The sequence below is a fragment of the Anopheles ziemanni genome, chromosome 2 (assembly GCF_943734765.1).
Source record: "Anopheles ziemanni chromosome 2, idAnoZiCoDA_A2_x.2, whole genome shotgun sequence".
In the NCBI taxonomy this organism is placed as follows: domain Eukaryota; kingdom Metazoa; phylum Arthropoda; class Insecta; order Diptera; family Culicidae; genus Anopheles; species Anopheles ziemanni.
The window spans coordinates 90,330,595-90,353,560 of record NC_080705.1 but is presented as its reverse complement, the minus strand read 5'-3'; the positions used below and the strand labels follow the sequence as shown (position 1 = coordinate 90,353,560).

The 22,966-nt window shown below is 48.4% G+C and overlaps 1 protein-coding gene across 1 annotated transcript; it reads right to left on the bottom strand.

Annotated features, from left to right (window-relative positions):
* Positions 1-1,696: 1,696 nt before the first annotated feature.
* Positions 1,697-22,110, bottom strand: LOC131281398 (uncharacterized). Its single transcript, XM_058310726.1, has 6 exons — positions 22,000-22,110; positions 12,073-14,245; positions 3,382-6,404; positions 2,917-3,312; positions 1,929-2,156; positions 1,697-1,828 (listed from the first exon to the last, which is right to left on the bottom strand). Exons 1-6 carry the CDS (start codon positions 22,108-22,110, stop codon positions 1,697-1,699), a joined length of 6,063 nt encoding a protein of 2,020 aa, XP_058166709.1.
* Positions 22,111-22,966: the final 856 nt, after the last annotated feature.

The window sequence follows — 22,966 nt, the reverse complement described above, 5'->3', positions numbered from 1 at the left end:
GGGGTAATGCACGTTCGCCTAATTGTTATTCCACGTGCGGGCTGTGGCCACCGAATGTGTTCGGCAACGAATTTGAATACAAACCGTCGCCGAGAGTGACGCTTCGCCGTGGGTCGGACGATGCAGCGCGCATCCTGGGAGAAGTAGGACCAACTGGTTCATCCGCTGGATCATTTCGTCAGACCATTGTCCAATCGGGCTGACCCCATTGTCCCTACCTACCGTCGTTGGTTCAGGGGTTTTCGCCGGGCGTGTGGGAAGGGGAAATGGTAAATGAAAAAATCATAAGCCATCATTTCACTGGGAAACCCGGTTCCCTAAATCTCCCCCGAACCCGACGCGAAAAACGGGCATGAATATGAATGATGCCTTTGCCAGGTTCTTTGGCTGATATCAACCGGGCCAGCTTCGGTCAGATCAGAGGCAAACATCCCTCTCTGGACCCCCGGTTTGTTTTAAATTCACCCCGGTTTATGTTCGTTTTTATTTGTTTATTTATTTGTTCTTCAGTTTTATTCTTTTATTATGGTTTTTTACAACCGACACTAACTCTAGCACGTTCGAATGGATCCGAAGGAATCTGCTTCCCTCTCTCTCGCTGTTATTTATCGTCCTACATTCCCTTTCATTCTTCAGTGATGTTGTGATACGAGATTATTTTTTTGTTCTTTCCCGTTGAGTGCATAAGGTAAATATTTATCCTTCACTGTTTTTCAATCAGCATAGGGTCCTCATTTGTTTATTCATCTGCTTGAAAGCTTAAGGCTGCGATTATCATTTCCGGTCCTATTTATCCATCGGCATTAAGCCAATCTTCACGACCTTTGTCAGTGTTTGAGGCAAACAGAGACAGGACGCTTCTTTCGCAAATCATCAAACGTTTGCTTTTTTCCCGCTAAGTTAGATAAATTAGTTACTTTCGCATTCCGTTTTCCGACTGCAAAGCTCTACTATTCTACTTCTGTTTTTTTTTTTCATCTGTTCGCTCACTACTTACAATAACACGAGAAAACGGTTTCTATCGGTCTCCGTTCGTATCGAAAGTCCATTTTGTTTACTACATATCTTTTACATATAAAGCGAATTGTGTTTTAAACAGCAACATACAGTGAAATAAGGTTGTTAAAAATGATCACCCTATCGGTTGGAACTAGCTTTCTGTAAACGATCTAAGGCAAGAGGAAAGTAACATTAAAAAGGATTGTTCACGTGCCAAAAAGGTGAAGACGCAGGACACTAGCAAAGCATTTAAAATTGAACTTCTTTTCCGTTAAGTACGAGTTGAGAACATTCGATACGTGGCTAATCGAATAAATAATCTTTCTTGAGACGTTTCCCGTTCCGATAAAAGGAGCTTCCCTGCTGTCGGTCATCTGATATTGTAAACCCTCCTTATCGGGATAACGCATAAACGAAAACTAGCAAACCGTTGGCCATCTTGCTCTGTACACAGCGTACCATCGCACGGCGTTTAGCATTACTCTCGTTATGTACGTTAACACATCAAAACTACACCAAAAGGGAACTTAAAACGTACAATTACACACGCCCACTCGGATACAAATACACGCGGGGTTGGCACGGGATTTCGATTCCTCCTCGTCTGCTCCACCAGCGACTTCTTCTGGGCGGGGGGGGAATCATCATCGGCAGGATGGGAGTGTGAGAGTGACGGTGACGGTGGGGCCGCCTTCGGTTACGTTCGTGTCATCATGCCATTAATCATGATGTTGGCAAGCGCATTTCGACGCTTTCGCCAGGTGCCCATGCCCTGCGAGTGGTACTGCAGCTGGGCGTACCACTGTTTGGTTTTCGTGCCGTCCTCAGCCTGTGGAATGGAAGAGCAAAGTCAGAGTGTAAGAACGTCCGTCTGCAAACGGCCAGATATTGATGCACGGCCGTGGCACGTCCCCGAACCAGCGCGGTACCTTGAATATGAAGGACTCCTTCGAGAGGATCTCCTGCACCTCGAAATAGTCCTCCCAGTCGTGCTCGGAGCAGACGATGCACCGGTCGAGAAACAGCGGCTCCCGCAGCAGCGTGTAGCGGCCGCCCTTCTCCCGCACCAGCAGCAGGGACGCCTCGCGGATGCCGGTGTGCCGCGGAAAGCTGAGCGCTTCCGACAGGGCACGGTCCGCCTTGTAGCTGGCCGTTGGCTGTATGGAAAAGAAAAAGAGGTATGTGCAAAAACATGCATTTCAGCAGTTGGGAAATCTTTCCGTGCAGGAATCCGTGCAATCCGCACAATCTCGAGGGCTGGCTCGGGAAGCCAGGCCAAAGTGTTTCACCTTTGCATTTCATCATGATTTGTAGTGGGCGCTTTTTGACACCGCACCGTAAACTGTGGGTGGGTAGGAAACCGGGTTGAAAAGGACAAAAGAAAAGCAAGCCAAAAGGATTCAGAAAACCCCAACCCAAGAAGACGATATCCCTTCAGGCCCTCGACTGGCCGTCGTTGGGAAAGACAAATGGGTGACCGGTGACACACCAATGAAAATTTAAAGTGAGCCTCAGGTTCCCTCCGGTGGAAAACGGGGTCACCAAACGATACGCGTGGTCGTTGAATGGAATTTGCTTTATGTACGGTTTCCAGCAGCTGTCTTCATCATACTCGGGGCGGGATCCTCCATCCAAAACCCCTTTTCAAATCAAAAAGGATCTCCAGGTGGAGCTCTTCTTTCTATTTCCAGGCTGAACAGCTTTGCGACTACCTATCTTCATTAGTGAAGAAAAAAGGCAGACCAATGTTTATGTATTAATTTACTCGCGGTCCGGAGACCACTGCTGGGTTAATGGTCTCTAATTAGAAATAACTTAAACCAGGGATGCCACGGAAGGAACACAACATAAATTGCTCCGTGAAATAACACATGAAGGCCGGCTACGCCCCCGGAGTTGTTTGCCTTTTTTCGTTACCTTTCCATTCGTCACCAGAAGTGCGTTGATGGAAGTCAGCTTAATCGTGCGACTCTTCTTCCAGTTACCATCGTTCGGTTGCGTGAACAGCAGCCGTCCCTCGATGGCAAACCGAACCTCCTCGTGGTTCCACTCGAGCACATCGACGGCCATCTTGCGGAGCTTGATGTTGATCATGTCCAGCTCACAGGACAGCCTCCGTCCCGGGCTGGAAGAAGAGATTCGACGCCACAGTTTCGTCGGGACGTCCTTCGCCTCGCGGTTCATGTGGTTGAGATGCAGTTCGATTTTTTCCTGTGATTGCTTGAGCAGCTCTTTGCCTTCGAGGTGCGCCGGTGTCACCTTGTACAGGCGGGCCAGCAGTAGCGGATACTTGGTGACACGTTGTACGGGGACCTAAAACAGAAGAGAACTGGCTGTTAACATGACACTAATTTTAAAAGTTGGCTAATTTCAGTAGCGAACCATAAGGAACGAGTTGAGATTCATGCGCCGAAGCACGGCGTTCTCCATCTGCGAGACACGTAGGAAGATGCGTAACAGCTCCTTCTCCTTCTCAAGATTGGCGAGCAGCAGACTGGCCGCCCCTTGCCGCACACAGTAGCTCTCGAACGCGTGCAGCATCGGGGCCGCCTCGAGGAAGATCTTGCCAATGTTAACCGTCAGCAGGTCATCGTCGCCCTGCTCGGTGGCGATGTCGAGCGCGTCGCGCATTCGCTCCGCCAAGAACTGGTTGTTCTCCAGCAGCTCTTCCACGTTCAAAAAGATTGCCGAGAGCTGGTCTTGGTTCAGCAGCCCGGCCACCAGCATCGGTTGGTAGAACTCCTCGAGGATGATCTGCAGGTCGCGTCCGTACTTCTCCTCCGTCTCGACGATCTCGGTGATAATCTCCTTGCGTTCGGCGCGTTTCTTGCCACACTTGCGGCACACCAGCGGTGCGTACATGACGCCCGATTCCGTGACCTGCGTCTCTACTGGGCCGTCACAGTCCTCGCACAGGTGGATCGGCGCGATCTTGTTCAGCAACGACACGGAGGCGGTATTTTGCCACCGACTGCGTGACGTCTTGCTCGTCTCCGAACCCACACCGGAGTCGTTGCGTTCAATCTCTGCCGACGCCTTCGGACGCTGCACACCTCCAACGGACGATAGCAGCGAGGTGTCTTCGCTCGAGTCGCTTACGTTCGAGATGTGGCTCAACCTGCTACTTATATCCGATATCTGGCGCTGATGGTGGCGCAAGTCCGTGATCGGTTCCGATTCTTCCTCTTCGAGAATAATATCGGCCGCACCGCCAAACTGGAACCCAGCGTACGACTCTTCCTGCGCAATACCACGCTCCTTCGCGTCCACCAGGTACGACAAGATGTCGTACTTCGAAGCGCCCTCAAATATGGACCGTGCGTTACGCTGCTTCTCGAGGTCAACGTCATCGACGGGAGGTGCGGTCAGGGGCAGTGGTGGTGGAATGTCATTTATCTCCTCATAGATCGGATCCCCGTTCAGCCGGATCGACTCATAGTGATGGTCGTCATCGTTGGTCGTGTTGATCTCGATCTCGGAAAGTGTGGCATCCACCAGCATCTGGTAGAACTTACTCCGAGACGAGTTCGTGTCATCGTCCACGGTCAGATCGCTGCTGCAGCTCTGATAACAATCACTAAGATCCCCCAATTGATCTCCAAACTCCATCAACTCGTAGGCCGCTGCCGAACCGTAGCTATTGCCTGAACTGACGCTACTCCGTTTGCTGGCGTTTTGAGACGCCTCACGCTCCTGCACCTTCGCCGACACGAGGGCTGCCGTGCAGCCCAGCTTGGTACGCTCCTCCTGTATCTTCAGCAACGACTGCTCGATCATCTTCGACACGTCGTCCTCGTCTTTGGTACCGCTCATGTCCAGCCCATTGCGGGATTCCTTCAGCCGGAGCAGCGAGTTTTCGATCAGCTTTGCCACCAGCTCGTACTCCAAACCTTCGGCCAGTTGGCTCAGCGTGGGATCCTCCAGCAGCTTGGCAATGAAGCTGTTGCGACAAACTTTTGCCTGCAAACTTGCGACCGGCTCGGCGGACAGTTTGAGCGTCCGTCGAAGCACCACCGGAGTGGGTGATTGATCGACAGGGTTCTGCTTGTTCAACTGTGGACCCTTGTCATCAGGTTTTAGTACGTCCGGGGTCTCTTTGGAATCATCGCTGCAATCGCTAGGAACTTGTGCGTCCGCGTCATTTGGCCCGCCCGCGACTGCCTCTTGTTCAGTGGGGCGTTTTTTAGCAACATCTGGGGATGATAGTTGCTTAACGTCGCTAATGGAGTCCCTTTGACGATCAAAGTCAAGATTAATCAACGTTCGACCACTGGTCACCGTGGTGCTTTTGGTGCAGTCCGCTGATCCGTTCATCACAATGCTGTTGTTGCTGCCTCCGATAGGAATTATCGAAGTGCCGGTGGAGTGCGATATGGTTGAGGAGTCATCGGCACCCATCGAGACGACCGTGCCACATCCAAGGAACCCGCTGTTTCGCTCATTGTTCTTAGTAATTCGGTCCTCTTCGTCTCGTGTCTCCGGTTCGGTTGATTCGCTGCGACCCACTCTGTCCGATTGCTTGTTACCTCGGTTTTGCAGCGTGGACGTCGGCGAACTCACGCTGATAGTGATGGTGTTCGACGCTGTTTGGCGTATCTCGGTTGGCGTTGTGGCTACCGCGCTGCCACCATCGTTTACCACCACGGACGACTGATAGATCGGGGTGTCACTGGCACCGTCCACGTTTACGGTCGAGTAGCAGTCATCCCCGGTGATCATGATGGACGTCTTCTTCTGATACTGCTCCTCCTCCGGCTCCGGATCGTGCCGAATCTCAAGCCGATGGACGGCCCCGGTGGTGGAGAGTCCTCCCGGCGACCCAGCCGCTAGCGGGGAGCTCGCGACCTGCACCACCGTGCGGGAGGAGGTCGATGTCGAGCTGCTGCGGTCACTACTCGAACGCCTGACACCGGCCATCAGGCTGAAGCAAAAATCCTCATACACGTTGCTATCCCTGTTACGTTGTCGCTCATCCTGACAATGGTCAACGCCGTTCGACGGTGATTCGACGCTCTGAACAGCGGTTGCCTTCCCCGGTGACATCGGTGGTGGAGGTGGCGGAGGAAGCTTTGGACGAGCTTTTCCCCCATTCGCCAACCCTGCACTGCCCACAATCAACAGCGAAGCCACCGATCCAAACGACGAGTCCGACGACGACGACGATGACGAAGTCGACGATGCTGTTTCATCCTCGAAAGCCGTACGGGAATCGACACGGGTGTTTCTTCCGCGAAGTGCCATCGTGTCGTTGAAATGGTCACCCTTTCCCGCACTCACACCGTCGCCATTCAGGACCACGGCATCACCGTTTGCTTTCGTAGGCGATGACCTGTCACTGAAGCTTCTGCGAACGGGTCCGGTCCTCCGTTGAAACACCGTCGCCACGGCACTCGGTCTCGTACGTTCTGGGAAGAAAAAGGAAAAAGACGCGAATTAAAACCCCTGTGCAACAGAACTCTGCACCTCCTTAGTTAAAGCGCACTTAGTAATTATTTTTCACGGTACTGATTTAAAAGCGAACGAAACCTACTGAGAAAAAAAAACCTCACTATCTTGTCGATTACTTTCGCCTTTGAGGTTACATTGTGTATACGACAAATTTCCACTCAACGTAATTAGAAATTCCCTGCAAAACAAAGTTTGTACCGTAAACATTGTTCGCAACCGATTCAGGACTAAAATCGGGAGTAGAATCAGTCCTCATGGAGTGAAACCGTAGCGTAGCCAAACTCCGAGCACGCTTGATGTTCATGATGAGTTCCAGGTCAGTGGCTTCCTGGTGGTTTCACCTCACGGGCGATACTGGCGTTAGTTAGGTTTTGAACTTATTGGAGCGAATCAAATTTACACTGCAGCAAATGCCACCATCGCTGCAGGCGGAATTGATTGAGTTCCAGTTCCCGGTAACACGTAGGTCAATCCGTTCGATTCGCAGTTCAGAACGGTATCGAGCGTAAGGGACATACGGTGCCACGCTGGGTGTTTGTTTGATGATTGTACAAAGGGTGCAAAATGTGATGAATGAATAATGAGTACAAGCTGGGAATTGGTTTCCAATTGCGAACGGTGTGATTACATATTTGATGGTTTTGGTTGTGTTTTAGGTGAATTGCAACGTTAATAAAACGAGCAATGAGTTTGCACATTGTAAAAAGAAAAGGTTAGGGTTTTCATCTGTACTCATTTAAACTAATAGCAATATACTTTTCATAAGACTTGCTCTGATTCAAATGAAATAAAACCGCGGTTTGAAAACGTCCTCCACGGTGCAATCGTCCGTTGATGAAAGACCGAAATTCCAACCAACCGGAAGCGACGCCATCTTCAACGGCCCAGAAATTGCATCGACCGAAAATCGTGTGATGTTGTTCCAGTAGGTTCGTACTATTTTTGTTTAAGATTTCCCAACCCGTGCAGTTTCCTCCGGTCGTGTTATGGGACGGGAAAAGTTTTCAACGCCACCCTACGCTGGGCGTCCACCATCGCCTTGTTGCGTTACAAAGCGCACGGACTGAGAAAACAACTATCTTTTCGTGCACCGAGGGAAAAGGCGGTTCCGATTCTCGAATCGCAACGGCACAGTGATGATGAAAAGTACGGGCGAACTTCCGCATCCAAAGCAGGAGGGTGTCGATTGGACCCCGGTACCGAACCCGGCTTTGGAACAATGCACCGGGACAGGAAGCTCTGTCTGTCGTGGTGTGCGAAAAACTTCTGCTCCAGCGACAACGACGAACGGGAACGAGCAATAATCGTGTCTGCAGCGTCTTCGCCGTGCCGTTCGCTAAGGTCGTTTCGAAGACAAACGTTTGTTTGTAGAATTTCTTATCGCTATCCTCACCCAGCGCTAGCGAAGGATCCGGGACGAAGTCCCCATGCCATCGCCTGCCTCACCCGGAAGCTCCCGCAAAAGGTGGAGGGAATGATCACACGTCTGAGCGTAAGATTACTTCCACAAGGAATTGTCCCTCGAGCGTGTCCCCGGTTGCGGATTTGTGAACGTCCCGCCCCTGGATCCTGGGTAGGTGTGGCACGACAATTTGTATTTCACCCCCATCCACCACCCCAACAGTGCCGGAGGGGTAGCGAATCGAAATCAAAGTTCACATGTAAATACCCCACATGGTGCTGTGTATCCGATCGCTCCAAGCTCCGGTCCTTCCAAGTACAGATTCCCGGGTACCTTTTGATAGTTTTGCCAGAATGTTGGGAGATGGGTCCCTCCAGGGGAGGGGTTCGTTGAGAAATTGCCGTAAGTTGTTTTGTAGTTACAGGGGATTTTATCCGGAAGCTGCTTTACGGGCGCAGAATCACAACGATTCGATCTATCGAACATTCGGAAAAAGGGAAACCAAGAACGGAAGTGAACCCGGGTACACCCGGGTGTTTCCGAATGTCCCAGCAGCAATGACACATGTTGTAGTACACCTACGTCGCCGTCGCGCTGGGACACTCGGGAGAAATATGGGCAAACAATAAATGCTGGCTGGTCCCAATCATGTTATTTTATTTCTTGCCTCAGTGATTTATGCGAAAGCTTCAAAACCCTGGCAATCGACAGGCGAGGGTTTTCCCAGAAGCTCCCTTCCCCCGAGGGTCCGGATCCGGAATACTATGAGCCTTTGGCCCCACCCGGGCTCACCCCAGGGCGGACGGTTACCGATTTGACTTAAAATATTTGCCATAATTTCACTTTCCAGCCTTTTCAAGCATTACCCACTTCCACCCGAAATTTCCTCTGAGATTTGTTGGGAAAAGAAGCGAACCGATCGGCATCCCATATCGGGACATGGGGGAAAAATTTACATTGAGCAAGGGAAGGGAATTCACGTTGTATCGCAAATAATTTTCGACAAATTTTTCATCCTTAGCCCTCCCCGCCTCGAACGCCCACGCCGCACACGCCGGTGGCATTCGGGAAACGTGATAGGCAAATTTTCCAATCTTTTCCTTCTTTCCCGACCTGCAAAGGTATCCTTTACGGGGGATGGGTTTTCCCCCCCGGCAATAGAAGAAGGGCGAGGAAGAGAGATAGAGAGGGGGAAGGGAAAAAACACATCGGAAGTTGAAGAATCGGAAGGCGACTCGATCCATTTTCATACCGGTTACCTCCATTTGGTTCCGGATGGCTTTACCACCCAGTTTTTCATCCCTTTTTTCCACCCGCCTCTGCGTTGGGGTTTGTCCTACGTGAAATCTGAGGTCTTTGGGGAGTCAAGAAAAGGTCAAGGATTTATCGTAACAAGAATCAATGGCTTATCGGCATGCTCTGTGCTGTCAGATGAACTTTTCGGGGATTCGTTTCCGCTTTCATCTGATGCATTTCTTTTTTCGAGGAAACAGAAGCTTAACTTTATTCACATGTGGAAATTTAAATACTCTCTTTTTTATTATTTGAGTGAAATGATGAATGGGGAAAATCAGTTCTATTAGAAAACAAACTCAACAGTTCTTTATCAGAATTCTCGATAGGAAAAACTTTATTAATATGAAAAGAATCTCAAAAAATGATAAAGGGAAATGTTAACGTTTGAAGAAATCTAAAATTATTTAATCATTCGAAATGAAACAAAAATGGATGATAAAGCAACAAAATAAAGTAGTACCAAAATAAAAATAGTTTTCTTTGAACACAAACTAACGTTTTTCTACACACCAATCTGTAGTAAACGACGAAAGAAATACAATGTTGTAAAGTTCTCCTTTATTCGTTTCAACCAAATGCTGAAACAAAGTCCGTCAGGCCAGCACCTGCAACCCTGCCACTAGATGAGTCCCAAACACGAGCATTCCAAGCTTCCGCTCGAAAACTTGCAGCTGTGCCATTTTCCAAAACCCACGAATCGATCGAGTGTATCGATTTGGCACGGAATGGCCAAAACCACCGCAGCGATTAATCGCCGCAGGCCATCTTGTAGCCGTAGCGCTTGGGGCTTGTTCAGCGAACGATAACCCGCAGCTACCCTGTGCCGAACCTTTTTCCTCACCCCCCGTCCAACACCACCATCGCACCCCCCGAAATGGGCAACAACGGCTCGATAACGCCGTGCCCGGGCGTCCATGTCGGCGCTGGATTAGCATAAACTCTAATTCTATATAATTAGCGGCCATCAAGTTCGGCGGACTATAACATCAATCCTCGCGGCGGTGGTTATGTGGACCGGCATATGCACCGGTGTGTGTGTGTGTGTGTGTGTGTGTGTGTGTGCAGCAAACTGCGGAAAAGCACCGCAGGTTGCAACGGGTTGCAGATGAACCTCGTGCTTCCGTAGCCCAAGGACCGCACCTGTACGAGTACGAGCGCCATCGGTGGCCGCAATAATGCAAATATTTTTGGGGCGAAACATGTGCCGAAAAATGACAACATAATGGGCATTAGTTTCTGTCGAATCAATTGCAAAACTGCCACCCGGAGAAACCGCGAACCGACGTGGCACCGGAAGGACAGGTCGGGAAAAATTTGCCATCACAAACATCGCACCAACCTGCGGGCTGCGACTCGAAGCACCCGCTTCGATAGAACGGACCAAAGGCAGAAGGTCTGCCAGGTTGAGCTCGCGAAAAACGAGTGAATATCCGATGGGTACGAGTACGTACACGGACAGGACCTCCGCAGAGGTTTCCTCATTTGGAAGTACATTGGACACAGACGACCGTTCGTGGGAAATTCCCAACATGCACCTTTGCTAAAACTACGGGCGTTACGGGAAAACGTTGCTGAAATTTGTATATCATCGTGAGAAATTTGAAGTAATGGATCATTTTAATTAGCACCGGTGCATGCACTTGAATAAATGCACCGAATGCGTGGTGGCCAGCCATTGGAGTTCCGATTTGTGGGACCCACTAGCATATTCATTAGCTAGAATCCCTCAACCAGATGCACACACGTATTGAAGCATGTGATACTAGAAAGATAAGTTGCCACAAAACGGTGCCATGTTTCCATCCATTTCCAAAAGACTAACGAGAGCATGAAAGCTAGGTGCTCTGGCTGTTGGGATCATTCCTTACTAATCACTCTACCGCTTTGTTCGGATGGATTGTCCAATTTCGGCAGTGCTCCATTCGGTTTGTCCATTTCCCACTGACCACTTGTCATTCCAGCTTTCAATTTAGACATTTGATGAGGCTCAAGCCAGGGCTGACGAACATTTGGTAAGCTTCTGATTAAGCTGAAGAACTTTTGGTAAGGTACTACGGAAAGGTACTAGGGACATACGCTCGGATATAACATAGGAAGCAGAAGAACTTCCCTAACAAAAATTCCCAACGAATGTGAATTAGCCATCACTGGTTCCTCGAGACTGGAATTCTGGGGCCTATTTAGAAAACCCCAGCTGCCCATCATGGTCCAGTTTAACCACCGCATCAAGGTCCCTTTCGTTACCTGAACCGGGTCGGCAGACATTCAGTACCACTAGAACTGACACTAATTGCCAATCATTCTGAACGGTTTTGATGTGTCTGATTGGTGAACAGGGGTGTGGGTGAGGGGAAAAAAAACTCCCACACCGACACCATCCGATCCGATCTTAGGTGTAAATTATTCAATTAGTCAAAGCCGATTCCGACAAACACCATCCTTCTCCTCCTCGTTCGTCACGATGCGGAAGTATTGGCATGCTGGACGTCTTGGCAACTCTCAAACGTGTGTGCTGGAATAGGAGCAGTTTAGAAAAAAAGTGGTTCCAAGAAGAGAAATGGAAGATGGAACTCAACCTCGTTCGAAATGGTACCGGATCGATAGGATCGATTTTAATTGGAAGCTTCCGGGGACGCCCCGAATCCCGTAGACAACTTCGATTGCAATGCAAATGTTTACCGAAGAAAATGTGCTCCAGGGCCGGGAAGGACAACGGGCTGGTTGAATAGGAAATGAGTTGGAAACTTGAGATGGAAACGACCCTGAACCTACAGTTACAAGGTTTGATGGGCGTCCGATTTGTGGAAGGAATAAAACAATCACCAATGATATTCGCCTTCTGCCAGGAGCAAGTGAAAGCGACGTTAATCCCGGTGGCAAACAAGCAATTAGGAAATAATTAGGAAGTCTAAAAGCTGTCGACTTACCCTCATTAGTGCCGTTCGTTGGCCTCGCGGCGTTCGGTGTCTTCGCGGGCAGGGAGAGTGTTACGTTTCCCGGTTGGTCCCGGCCTAGCTTCACGCCCTCAGAGGCTGGCGATTCCGGCTTGTCTGCTGGCTGCTGTTGTTCGTTCATCCCATTCGTCTGTCCTCCGGTGAAGGTGGACATAGGAGCCGGTGGTTCCGGACCGGTTGCAGCTGCGCCATTAGGAGGATTCACCTCGGTGAAGAGCATCCGGGCGAACAGCCGGTCATCGTCGTGGATGATTTCGTTTTCCACCAGAAAGTGCACCTTCTTGCGGCCGCCAAGCGTTTGGTTCGTGTCAGGTGGCGCTTCCGAGCCGGCAAGTTCCGGCACCGGAACCGGCGTCGGAAGGTAGAACTGCGAGCCGGAGTATCGTTTGTCCGGCGAGATGTTCGCCCGGGTGGTCAGATTTCGGGCACTGATGGTACCCGCCTTACTGAATGGTCCGTCCCCTCCGTCCGGTCCGCCTCCGTTGGTCGTGAGTTTGGCGAGACGCTGGACGAGCGTATGATTGAGGCGGATGGTGTCGTAACCGGGCGCACTCGTGTCCCGCTCGGGGGCGACCGCACTGGACGGTGGTCCGGATGCGATCGAGGACGGACGCTTGAGAATCGACTTTATTGCACTTTGCGCCACCGCCGGATCCGAGGCTGAGATCGGTGACGACGGCAGGGACCGGCTGTCGTCGGCTTCTTTGGTTGCCTCCTGCTTTTTCACCCTCGGCGGACGCTCCGGCGTTCCGTTGGTGCCGGCGGCGGGATCTTCAACGCCGTTCGCCGTCGGAGGCTCAACCATGTCCAGCACCTCGACGGGATCGTACACGAACTCGTCCACATCGTCGTACACCGGCGCGCCGGACCCACCCGTTCCGGAGTCATCGAACAGCTTGATTCTTTGGCCATTGATTGCCGCGATGCTGCTGGTCGCCGACGGGTTGTACCGGTTGGCGTACAGCGAGTCCAGGATGTTCTCGTACTTCTGCGAGTGCAGGTCGAACTCGCCGTCAGTGTCGGCCGGAGAGAATTCGTTCAGCATCGCCCCACCACTACCAGCGCCGCTAGTTCCAACTCCACTCAGCGAGATCAAGTCGTACGGATTAACGTCGCAGCGCAAGATGGACTTTCGGTTCTGCGAACCGTTGGTGATGATGGACCCATTCGTAGGAGGACTCAGTTCGTCTAGCAGCTCCTCCCGGTCGGGTTCACCGACCCAGCAGTCCTGGTACGGTTCCACCTTACACCGATTCGCCCGGGAACCATTCTTAGTCAGCGTTGGGGAAGGTGATCTCGCTGCAGACGACCGTTTGCTCGTTGATGTACTCCCACTGCGTCCCCTCGAAGGGCTGGTACTCTTAGCTCTCCCGCGCAGCTTCTCCTTCAAGCTACTCTTCACCGACTTCGACCCCCCTCCAGCCTCGGACGGTTGCGTGAGTCGTGAGCGGCGCATAAAGTCGTACGGATCGGGATTCCCATTGCCCAAGATCGTGGGACGTGCTTTCTTGCCGTACGTCGCGGCCAGCTTAACCGTACCGGCGCTCGAGCGGGACGGTGGCGGTGCCAGGTACGTCGCACCGGACGTGAGCCGCACCGTCCCCCCGAACGGGGCCAGCGGGAGCCGCGAGCCCTTGCATTTCTTGCACACCGTCGCCTTCTTGATCTCGCGCTTCGTTCCGGAGAGATACTCCGGGCAGCAGCAGATCAGGACGGCCACTTCGGGCGGCGGTGGGGCGCAGTACATCGCCGGTAGGTGATGTGGATGGTGCGGGTGGGACAGGGGCAGCGGCGGGGGCATTCCGCGCACCGTGCCGTACACCCACGTCTCCGCGTACTTCATCGTGGCGAGCTGGTGCACATTGGAGAAGGTCCCCGGCGAGCCTGTCCCGGGGGACGGTGAGGTTGAGCTCAAGGAGGAGGAGGAGGAAATTGCGGGTCCGTGGGTGGAAGGCGATAACTGACCGTTGCCGTTGAAGTCTAGTGAAGTGTCGTACCCGCGGGAGCCAAAGGGAACCAGAGCCGAACTGGAGCCGTTACTCGGCTGACCCTGATGTTGCTGCTTGTCTTCGGCTGGGGAAGAAGATTTGCTAAGCTTAAGACGTTGGCCCCATGTTTTCTTGTTCTTCTCGGAAGTTTTTGGAGCCTGCAAGAATTAAAAAGAAAAAGAAGAACACTCAGAATGGTATATTTGAAGTTGGAAGCATAAAATGATGGGTTGATCCTAACGAAATTAAAAAGTTCTTTCAACTGAAGAGCCAGAATATTTATAAAAGAGGTATTTTCCGGATGGGAACATATGAAATTTCTTTATTCTCTGTGCAAGCCATTGCCCACGCCATGGATCGATGAGTTCGCAAATATCTCAATCCTCACCTAGGGTTGCACCAAACCCCTTCTTTATCCGGTTTCAATCGACCATGCACTCGCTCACGAACTCAGCGGGAAAAATCTTATTTTTCACCAAAGGTACGCAAAAGGGTAAGCACGGCTTACCGGGAAAAGCAAACCGCTCAGTATTTCCCCTCCGCTCACACAAATCTGTTCGCATTCAATTTGCTGTACTCCTTCTGCTTCCGAGCTCCGGTTCCGGTCACGTAGGATGTGCTGTCGAAAGAAAACGCAAAAATCCTAACGAAGGAAGTTGGGAAAAGCCCGCACAATGCTTGGCCGGTGTTCGATATGCACGTATGGATGTTTTCTCGCATGCTGATGCGCCCAAGCTTCAATAACGCCGCCGACGGTGTGGTTCGATTTTCGTCCGAAAGATTGAGAAAATCCGGGTGGTTCGGGAGGGGAAAGGAATACCACCGAGAAGCACAACTTCAGCGACGAACGCAAATGCTTTGATTGGAAGCCGACCGCTTCCACTTAATGCTAGACTGCGCTCCACCGATCGGTGCCAGGACTCACTTCCTCGTTCTAGTTTTAGCGCGGAAAATCATCCACGGAAAGCGCCCGGTTCCAAACGGTCCCTAAAGAGCACGTAGCCATGGCCACGGTTATGACCAACGGCGAGGGAAGATTTTCGTGGTTTGATGCGTCTTAAGTTTCATTTCCGTTGCCTCCCACTCCCCACTCACATCCGGTAGGTCCATAATGGGGGAGTGAGCTCGCGGGCAATGAGCTTTCGAGGTTCCCTTTGCCTTGCAATACCACCGGGTTCTTGCCGCTCGCATCAAACTTTACGAACTGAATCGGGTCGTAAAATGTGGTTTTCAGCTTCCTGGGCACGATTGGTTTCGGGGACATTGTTTTCCGTCCCTCCGCCGAAGCTTTTTCCCATTTACAGGGATCCCCCGAGGGGAAGGCGCGTTTGTTTGAGAATTTGTCGAGTAAATGAACAGCATCGGGCGGTTTGTTCGTGAGAAGAAAGCGCGATTACTGGGAATGAAAGTGAGGGATAAAAAAAAAACGCAAAAAATAAACTCCTGACTAAACAATTGAGAAAAACCAACAATGTCCCTTAATTTGTAAAACAAATTCAACTAGGGTGGCTGGCTGGGAAATTTTCCACCGCGTGCTAGGATTGTTTTCTATTTCCATCAAAGTCAAACGTCATGTCATGTTTGACTTTGTCATACTTCCCCGGTGCGATTGAGGATGGTTTCAATTTTTACTAAAACCACAAGGAAATTTGGGCTTGAGAGAAAAACACACATACACACACACACACATAAACGCAACATTACACCCTCAGCTTGCAGCATTGCGAACGCTCGCAATTTTACGGCACCGTGCCACATCGTTCGCGACGAGGTTTTAGCGGATTATGGCGATAATCTTGGCGCAGTTTTATAGCAGTATTTACACATGATTTTACGACACCCTCACCCTACTGCCACCACCACCCCCTCGGGCGTTTATTAGACGGCGGATGACAACGATCCACAGTTTTTGATGCGACTCGTGCGCGGTGGAACGTCAAAAGTCAAATCCGTGGCAGTGATTGGGTCGTGTTGTTGAAGGACTCGGCGTGCAGTATGGGCGCTTGCCGCAAGGGCGCGTTCGCTACAGTTATTAAATTTCCCGCGGTCGACCGCAACATGAAATATGGCTTAGCTTCCCGTACGGTGGGAGATCCATTTTCCGCATCCTGGCGAATGGAAAGGTTGGAATGCGGTGATTTTTTCTTGGAGTCTTGTTAGTGCTTGCTTGAAAGCTTGGCCTGATGCGTACGAGCATTTGATTGTTTATTTTAATGTTTTATGTCGTTTATATGGCAAGCTTGCTTCGTTTGTTTTAGATCTCAAAAAAACCGGTTTCAAATCAGTGCACGAAAGTTACGTTTTTGACAATGTAGCGTTACAATTGAATAATATATTGTGCGGCTGACCTCTATAGTACGCATAACCCTTCGCCTTTGACCAAATGGACATGAACAAAACCGAGAAAAAAAATAACCACCATACGTTAAGGATTCACGAAAAACTGCCAATAAACGAACAGCGATGAAATTCGACCCACTGCACACGCAAAACCGAACCCATTCGGTTCCGCTTATTTGCACCGGAAGAACTCATAAGTTCCGGCCGTTTGCTTCCAGTTAACCTTTTTCCCCGGGACCGTACGCTTTGGCTCGTGCCTAGGATTGGGAAAAACGGTCGCGCTTTCCCCCGCGCGGGCCCAGCAGCAACAGTCCGATCCCATTTCCATACCGGACTGGGTCGGATTTCACCTTCCTTCGGAGTTATGTTACGGCATATGAACTCAATCTACCGTAGCGAAGCATGGCAGGGAAGGAATGAAGCTGCTGGGTTCACGGCTGCCCAACGGTCTCCGGGTCGGGGAAGAAAAGTCACCACCGATGTCAACGATGATGATGACGGTGAGGGTGGTGAAGGTGGTGGGATGGTCGTGAGTGAACTGAGGCCAATAGATTACGATTGAATGCCTGTTAGTCGGCGCAACGAGAATTTATTTCGATAGACTTTGCCAGATTTGTATCCACGGGATTTTTAACGTTGAAAAAAAGAAGACAGTGAACATATAAACATGGCCAACTTGATCCTGTATCATGAACATAATTCAGCAATAGGTGTTTAAGAGTTTTCACTTGAGTAAGAGTAAAACCAACGCACGTAAATGTCCATGTTAATGCCATTAAAACATTACAGTGAATGTGCATTTCCAAATTTGAATACCATTGATGTCAAGTTTTCCTTTTCTCTTATATCACAATAAAATTGCACACCCTACTCTAGTGATGGAAAACTCCCAACCACGGGCACGGAGCCTAACCGTTCAGCCTGGATCATCTATGCAAATTGAAACACAATTTTTCCCTCCTCCTTTAATGCAACTTGCAATGAAAGCATCATGCGAACAAGACCGCACAAATTACGCCCTAACATGGCGACGTACGGAACAGGGAGCCTAAGCTCTCCTCGTTCGACGCAAAAAATACACCCTCCGATCTTTAGTAAACTTTCACAAGGATAATGCATGCACTGGGAGGGGGGCGCGAGCAGATTCTTATAAAACTCACCGTTAAGCAGAGGAACGAAAAGTAGAGAGCGTAAGGATCATAACGATGACGGTTGCGGGGTTGAAAAACTTTTCTCCGAAGAAAAGTTAATCAAATTAAAATTGCAACAACGAGGATGCAGAGCATGTTTTCCACTCCCAGGGTGGGGTTGTCGGTGTTTGCTGGGAAATGGCGCACCAGGAGACATACGCTGAATATGGATACAAGTTGAAATTCATTAAATGTAAATTTTAGCTTTGCCTCCATGTTTTTACTCACTCTATTCAGATCTTCTATACGTGGTTCAGATAATATTAGGCAAAAAGAAGCTTCAGCTAAAAAAAGTTAAAAACAAGTTTTGAATGCATCACAAAAGCCCCACAAAACTTATTGGCAAGAAACAGAATGGAATGTAGTTCATGCATTTATATAAACACATTGGGCTCGCTGGGAACATATGCATTCAAACGAGCCGAACAAATGAAAAAACTTTTGCATGATATATTCACATGAGTTCAAAATAAATGCATTTCAAAGAGGTACTATTTCGTTCTAATAGGATGTTTTCTCTAATTTCGTTCTAATAGGATGTTCTTTCTTCTTCGTCATCATTTATGAATTACCATTGCAAAAAGAAAACATTTGAGACATGATTTTTCATATTATTTCATAGAAGGAACTAATGGTTTATGCTTTGAAGGCATCCAATATGATCCTAATCGTGTTTACGAGATGCATATTAAACTTTATTATTCTCTGATCAAATCAACCAAAATTAAAGGTAAAGGTTTACCAGATCGGCTGGCGATTGCGTAAGCATCGACGACACTTTTACCATCTCGTTACGGAATAAAAAAGTTCGGATGATAAAATGACGAAAAACTGAAAAGAGAAGCCGACTCCGGAAGGGCATTGGAAATGGAGGCGGAAATCCAACGCAACCCATCCGTTTACCGGGCAGGCGCCGGAACTGGAAGATCAAGCCTGTGGAAGCCCGCGATAAAAATGTATGATGCAAATGAGCATAAAAAGAAACATCCCGACGACAATAAACAAACACGAGCGCAATAAAATCGAGTTATCATTCGAACCTCGAGTGGCGTAAAATTTTTCCATCCCAAAATCACGAAAGCCTCATTTGAATTTCGCGACATTTCCCTCACAACTTCCGACTCCCGGAAGCGTCACCGACATCACCGAAAGGTGCGTGCTCGCCCATCATTAACATAGCTGGCTTCCTGGCCGATGATGGCCGGGCGGTATTCGGGTCAAACGAAATCGATGTCAAATCCATGGAGAAAGGCATGGCAAAAATCAACCACATTACCAATTTCTCGTTTCTCGTGGCCGATTTCTTCCGGTTACGTCGGCATGATGATAGTGTTCGTCTGCCGTGGCCTCGCGCTATGCAAATCGCGTCACATAACTTTTGCAAATGCTCGTCCGATTAGCGAACGACATATTAACGTATCCATTTCGTGCAGTATTGGGCCAGGTATTATGAAACCGGGACGGTTGAACGTTTTTGTATGAATATTAAGAAGAGGCGTTAAGGAGGAAACTCAAACTAAAACGATTCAGTGGGAAATTTATAATGGGATGAAATGTATTGAACCTTCAACCTGTCTCGCAGATGTTAATCATAAATACCCATTTTTCGCTAGTTCATATCACAATCGATGCATGAACCAAACTTTCGATCGAACGACTGTTACGTGACGAATTCGACGGTCACGTTCCCTTGCATTTGCGTTTTCCCTCCCGGAAAGAAGAAAACTGGCCGACCGAACACCGACCACGTCACACACTGAGCACACTTTATCAATTAGCTTCGTCAATTAGGGAATCCATTTCACTTTTTTCCGCTAATTATCTACCCCATCGCCACTCCCCTCCTGCAGTTCCATTAGCCGAACGTTCTCTCGGTGCGCTTCGGACGGTGATAACCCCTTTGCAAGTGCGATGCGCTTTCCGGGACAGCTGCCAAGTCGTCTTTAATTGACGTCCCCGGTCGAGGTCGTGAAGATCGAATTCGAGATGCTACCCCCGATCGGATGCTGATAATTTGCGCCGTGCAAAAGCATTCCGGTGGCATCAATTTGTCTGTCCCTTCCGTTTCGTGGGGAAAACGTAGCGCGAACGGAAGCGGTATATGGCGTTTTATGCGCGGAGAATATGATGGAGAAATCACTTTTACTTCGATCGAAACCTACCGAAAGCGGAGACTGACCTACGACTTTGCCGGAGTGATGCGACCGGAAAACGTCACTCGATCGTCCGACGTAAAGCTGATGCCTTGGGGAGATGCTTCAAGGCTTATCGTTTCCTTTCGTTGTAATGGTACCTTCAACAGAAGCTGATTTTATTGTGCATCCTCTTTGATAAGAAGGAAAACAACGTAAAACAGCGGAAGGGATAATATGGTGGGGAAGAACAGTTTATGGTTGCCGTAAAATGGTTAATAATAAAATTGACAGCAACAGGAAATCAAAGTTCAAGTATTTTATTACCACCCAAAAGATTGAATGACGGTTGGATTGATTGTAAAAATGTAGCCTACACATAAAACAATCTGCAGTAAATTTCGATATATAACCATTACAAGAACATTATTCATTTTACTTCTCTCATTTAATTCATTGACATAAAAAGAAGATCTCAAACGTCGATGTTAAAATTGTCCCTGAACTATGTCAGCTGTGCGTAGAGCTGATTGTAATAATCATGCAGGCTCGTATCTTATCAGTCGTGGAAAGTTCTCGTCCCGTGCGGTAGAACTCAATATCTGACAGAAACTTTTCCGAAAATAATTGCCTATCACTTTCGTTGACATCTGGAGCATCGAAGTTGTTCAATATGTCCCTGATACTGCTAACGCCAGTATCACCTGAGGGAATCCACCGACAACCGTATGGGATTTTACCCTAACGTAGGCCCTCGAAAACTTCCTTTTGGAATCCAATCCCGCAGGGGAAAGTTATTAACTTCCGCCGTTCGATGAATGTCACATTTTCCCTCGCGATTGGTAAAAACCCTAACGTACGACCTTCAAGCTAATTCCGGTGTATTCGCTTATCGAGCCGGGAAAAGAAAAAGCTGCCTCCGATTGTTGAACGGGTGTCGGAAATCCCACTGCCTCTGGAAAAGTGTGCTAGGAAAAATGCGAAACAATACCGAAACCGTGAGCACCTTGTCAGAATGGTTCTGTTTGGTACCGCTTCCGGCTGCTTCCGGCAGCATTCGGTGAATGAAAAAGTTAAACCTTCGCTCCAGCGGACCAGTGAAGTGTAGTGAATGGGGGGGAGGCAGACGAGAGATTTTCCGGAAGACACTCCATAAAATTCCCACAGGATTAAGCGGGAAACGAAGTTTTTAACTGTCATTCGCCGGAAGCGGATCGCAACATCAGAGAACAAACGAAATGATTTTACTACGATTCAAAATCATCCAATAACGATACATGCAGAAAAGGATCAATATTTTCCACATTGACCGTTATGAAAATCGTTAATTTACATGCAAAAAATAATGCTTAAATGTAATAGAAAATAAATCCTGAGTTATGAATATAAAATAATTAATATAAATAATTACATCACGAGTCACGAGTTAAATATTTTCAAATATTCCTTCATTCTCGTTTTTGGATAATCTTTCAGCAAAAACACACTTCATACACAATAAGCTCGAGATAAACTAAATAAACATACGGGTGAATCAATCATTTCCGTGGAGCATAATTTTTATGATCTCATGCCGCAGACACTTTGCGTTTACATTTTGCATTAACCTCGGCCGAAGGGCAAAAAAAACCAATTCACCTTTCTCCCAGCTAAGCATTATATTATGGATTGTCTGTTTTTCCCAACCATCCCCTTCACTACTGCACATGTTGCTTTTCGTGCCTTTTGTCAGTGCATGTCAACCGCGGTAGGTGTGAGCATAAACGTGTCGGGTTTTACTTTTTTTATGCGTGTTACAACCAAAGTACATTTGTTTAATGAATGTGGGACGTTTTTGTATCTTTACTTTTCCTTTCGTCATTGCAATTTTATTATGTGCCCATTTGCACGGCGTGGTAGGTATGCTTTTTTTTTGTTACAGACTTGTTGTTTTTGCTCAGTACTCTGATATAATGTTTTTCCACCGAAGCAGATTGCGTGTAACATTTCTTCCATACGCAACCTGCAGAACGACTGTGTTGAGCTTCGCTTTGACGTTGTGTGTGCCGTTAAGTTTGTTACTTAATAGATAAAGCGTTGGAGCTAATCAAAAATGTTTCCAATCGCTTAGAGCTGACCAAAGAAAGGCTTATGCATAAAGCGCGACACTAAAAAGGTCACCACGTGCAGGGGAAGGCAATCATAAAGAAATTCAATGTATGGTACAAAAAATTGTAAAAACACAGAAAACACAAACATCATTAAACTCACCCGATTGTGGCTACCATTAGCTGGAGGATAGAAATTAATTGGATCTACATTGACGGCTGCTGGCTGATCGGTAGGATAGCGCCTCATTGGAAGATGGCTAACTTTCGCCATCTGACGGAATCATTCTGTAGAAAATAAAAGAGAAATAAAGAGGGAATAATTAGTAAAAGTAGACAAGAAAAATCATGAGTTTAAATATGAAATATGAGTTAAAATATGCAGACTCCTGATATTATTGTGAAGCACCGTCTGCTCTAGATAAGTTTTCCAAGCTTTATTAACTGATTTACCATAAGATCCCACTCAAGTAAAGTTCACCTTGTGTGTATGTTACAATAAAACAAAAAACATCCTTTATTAAAAGGCTGTAATTTACTCCCAAACAACTCTCCGTCAAAAGCCAGCGGTTTTGAAGCTAGGCAAAGAGAGTTATAAAAGAAAACGTTCATGGAACACGATGCCCTCGGCTCAGGTGAGAGCCATCGTGCAGATCGTAAATCTACCTTAAGACGAGCTCAAAACGACCGACCGGCCAGATGGATGGGTGTTTCAACGGCACGCCGGATGTTGCTAGTGTTAATCAAAAAGGATGTGTAACAGAACGTCGAATCGGAAGAAAGGCGAAGCCGTTGGAGAAAGGAGCTAGGGGAGAAGATTCAAGAAATGAATTGGGTGAAAAGGAGTGCTTAAGAAAGTGCTCGTTTGGATTTAATGAATTTGTTATTAGGAACATGGATGATTTGGTTTAAAGCAACTCAGGCAAGCTTGGCTTGTTATCCCCAGAAACTTAGAGATCTGAGATGAACATTAGATGAAAAAAGCACAGTGCAGGCGTCTTTTAAAAAAAACGTTGGATTTATTGGACTGGAACGTATCCTTCCTTTCTTCGCGATTACTTTCTTAAAGTTCATGCATTTCCACACTTCTCTATATCCCATTTTAAAGGCATCCCGTCCAGTTCTGTCAC

Coding starts and splice junctions, on each gene's coding strand:
- LOC131281398 (XM_058310726.1), bottom strand. CDS start 22,110: ATGGCGAAAGTTAGCCATCTTCCAATGAGGCGCTATCCTACCGATCAG. Junction 6,405..12,072: donor AACGAACGGCACTAATGAGG/GTAAGTCGACAG, acceptor TTTTCTTCCCAG/AACGTACGAGACCGAGTGCC. Junction 2,157..2,916: donor TTCTGGTGACGAATGGAAAG/GTAACGAAAAAA, acceptor TTTTCCATACAG/CCAACGGCCAGCTACAAGGC.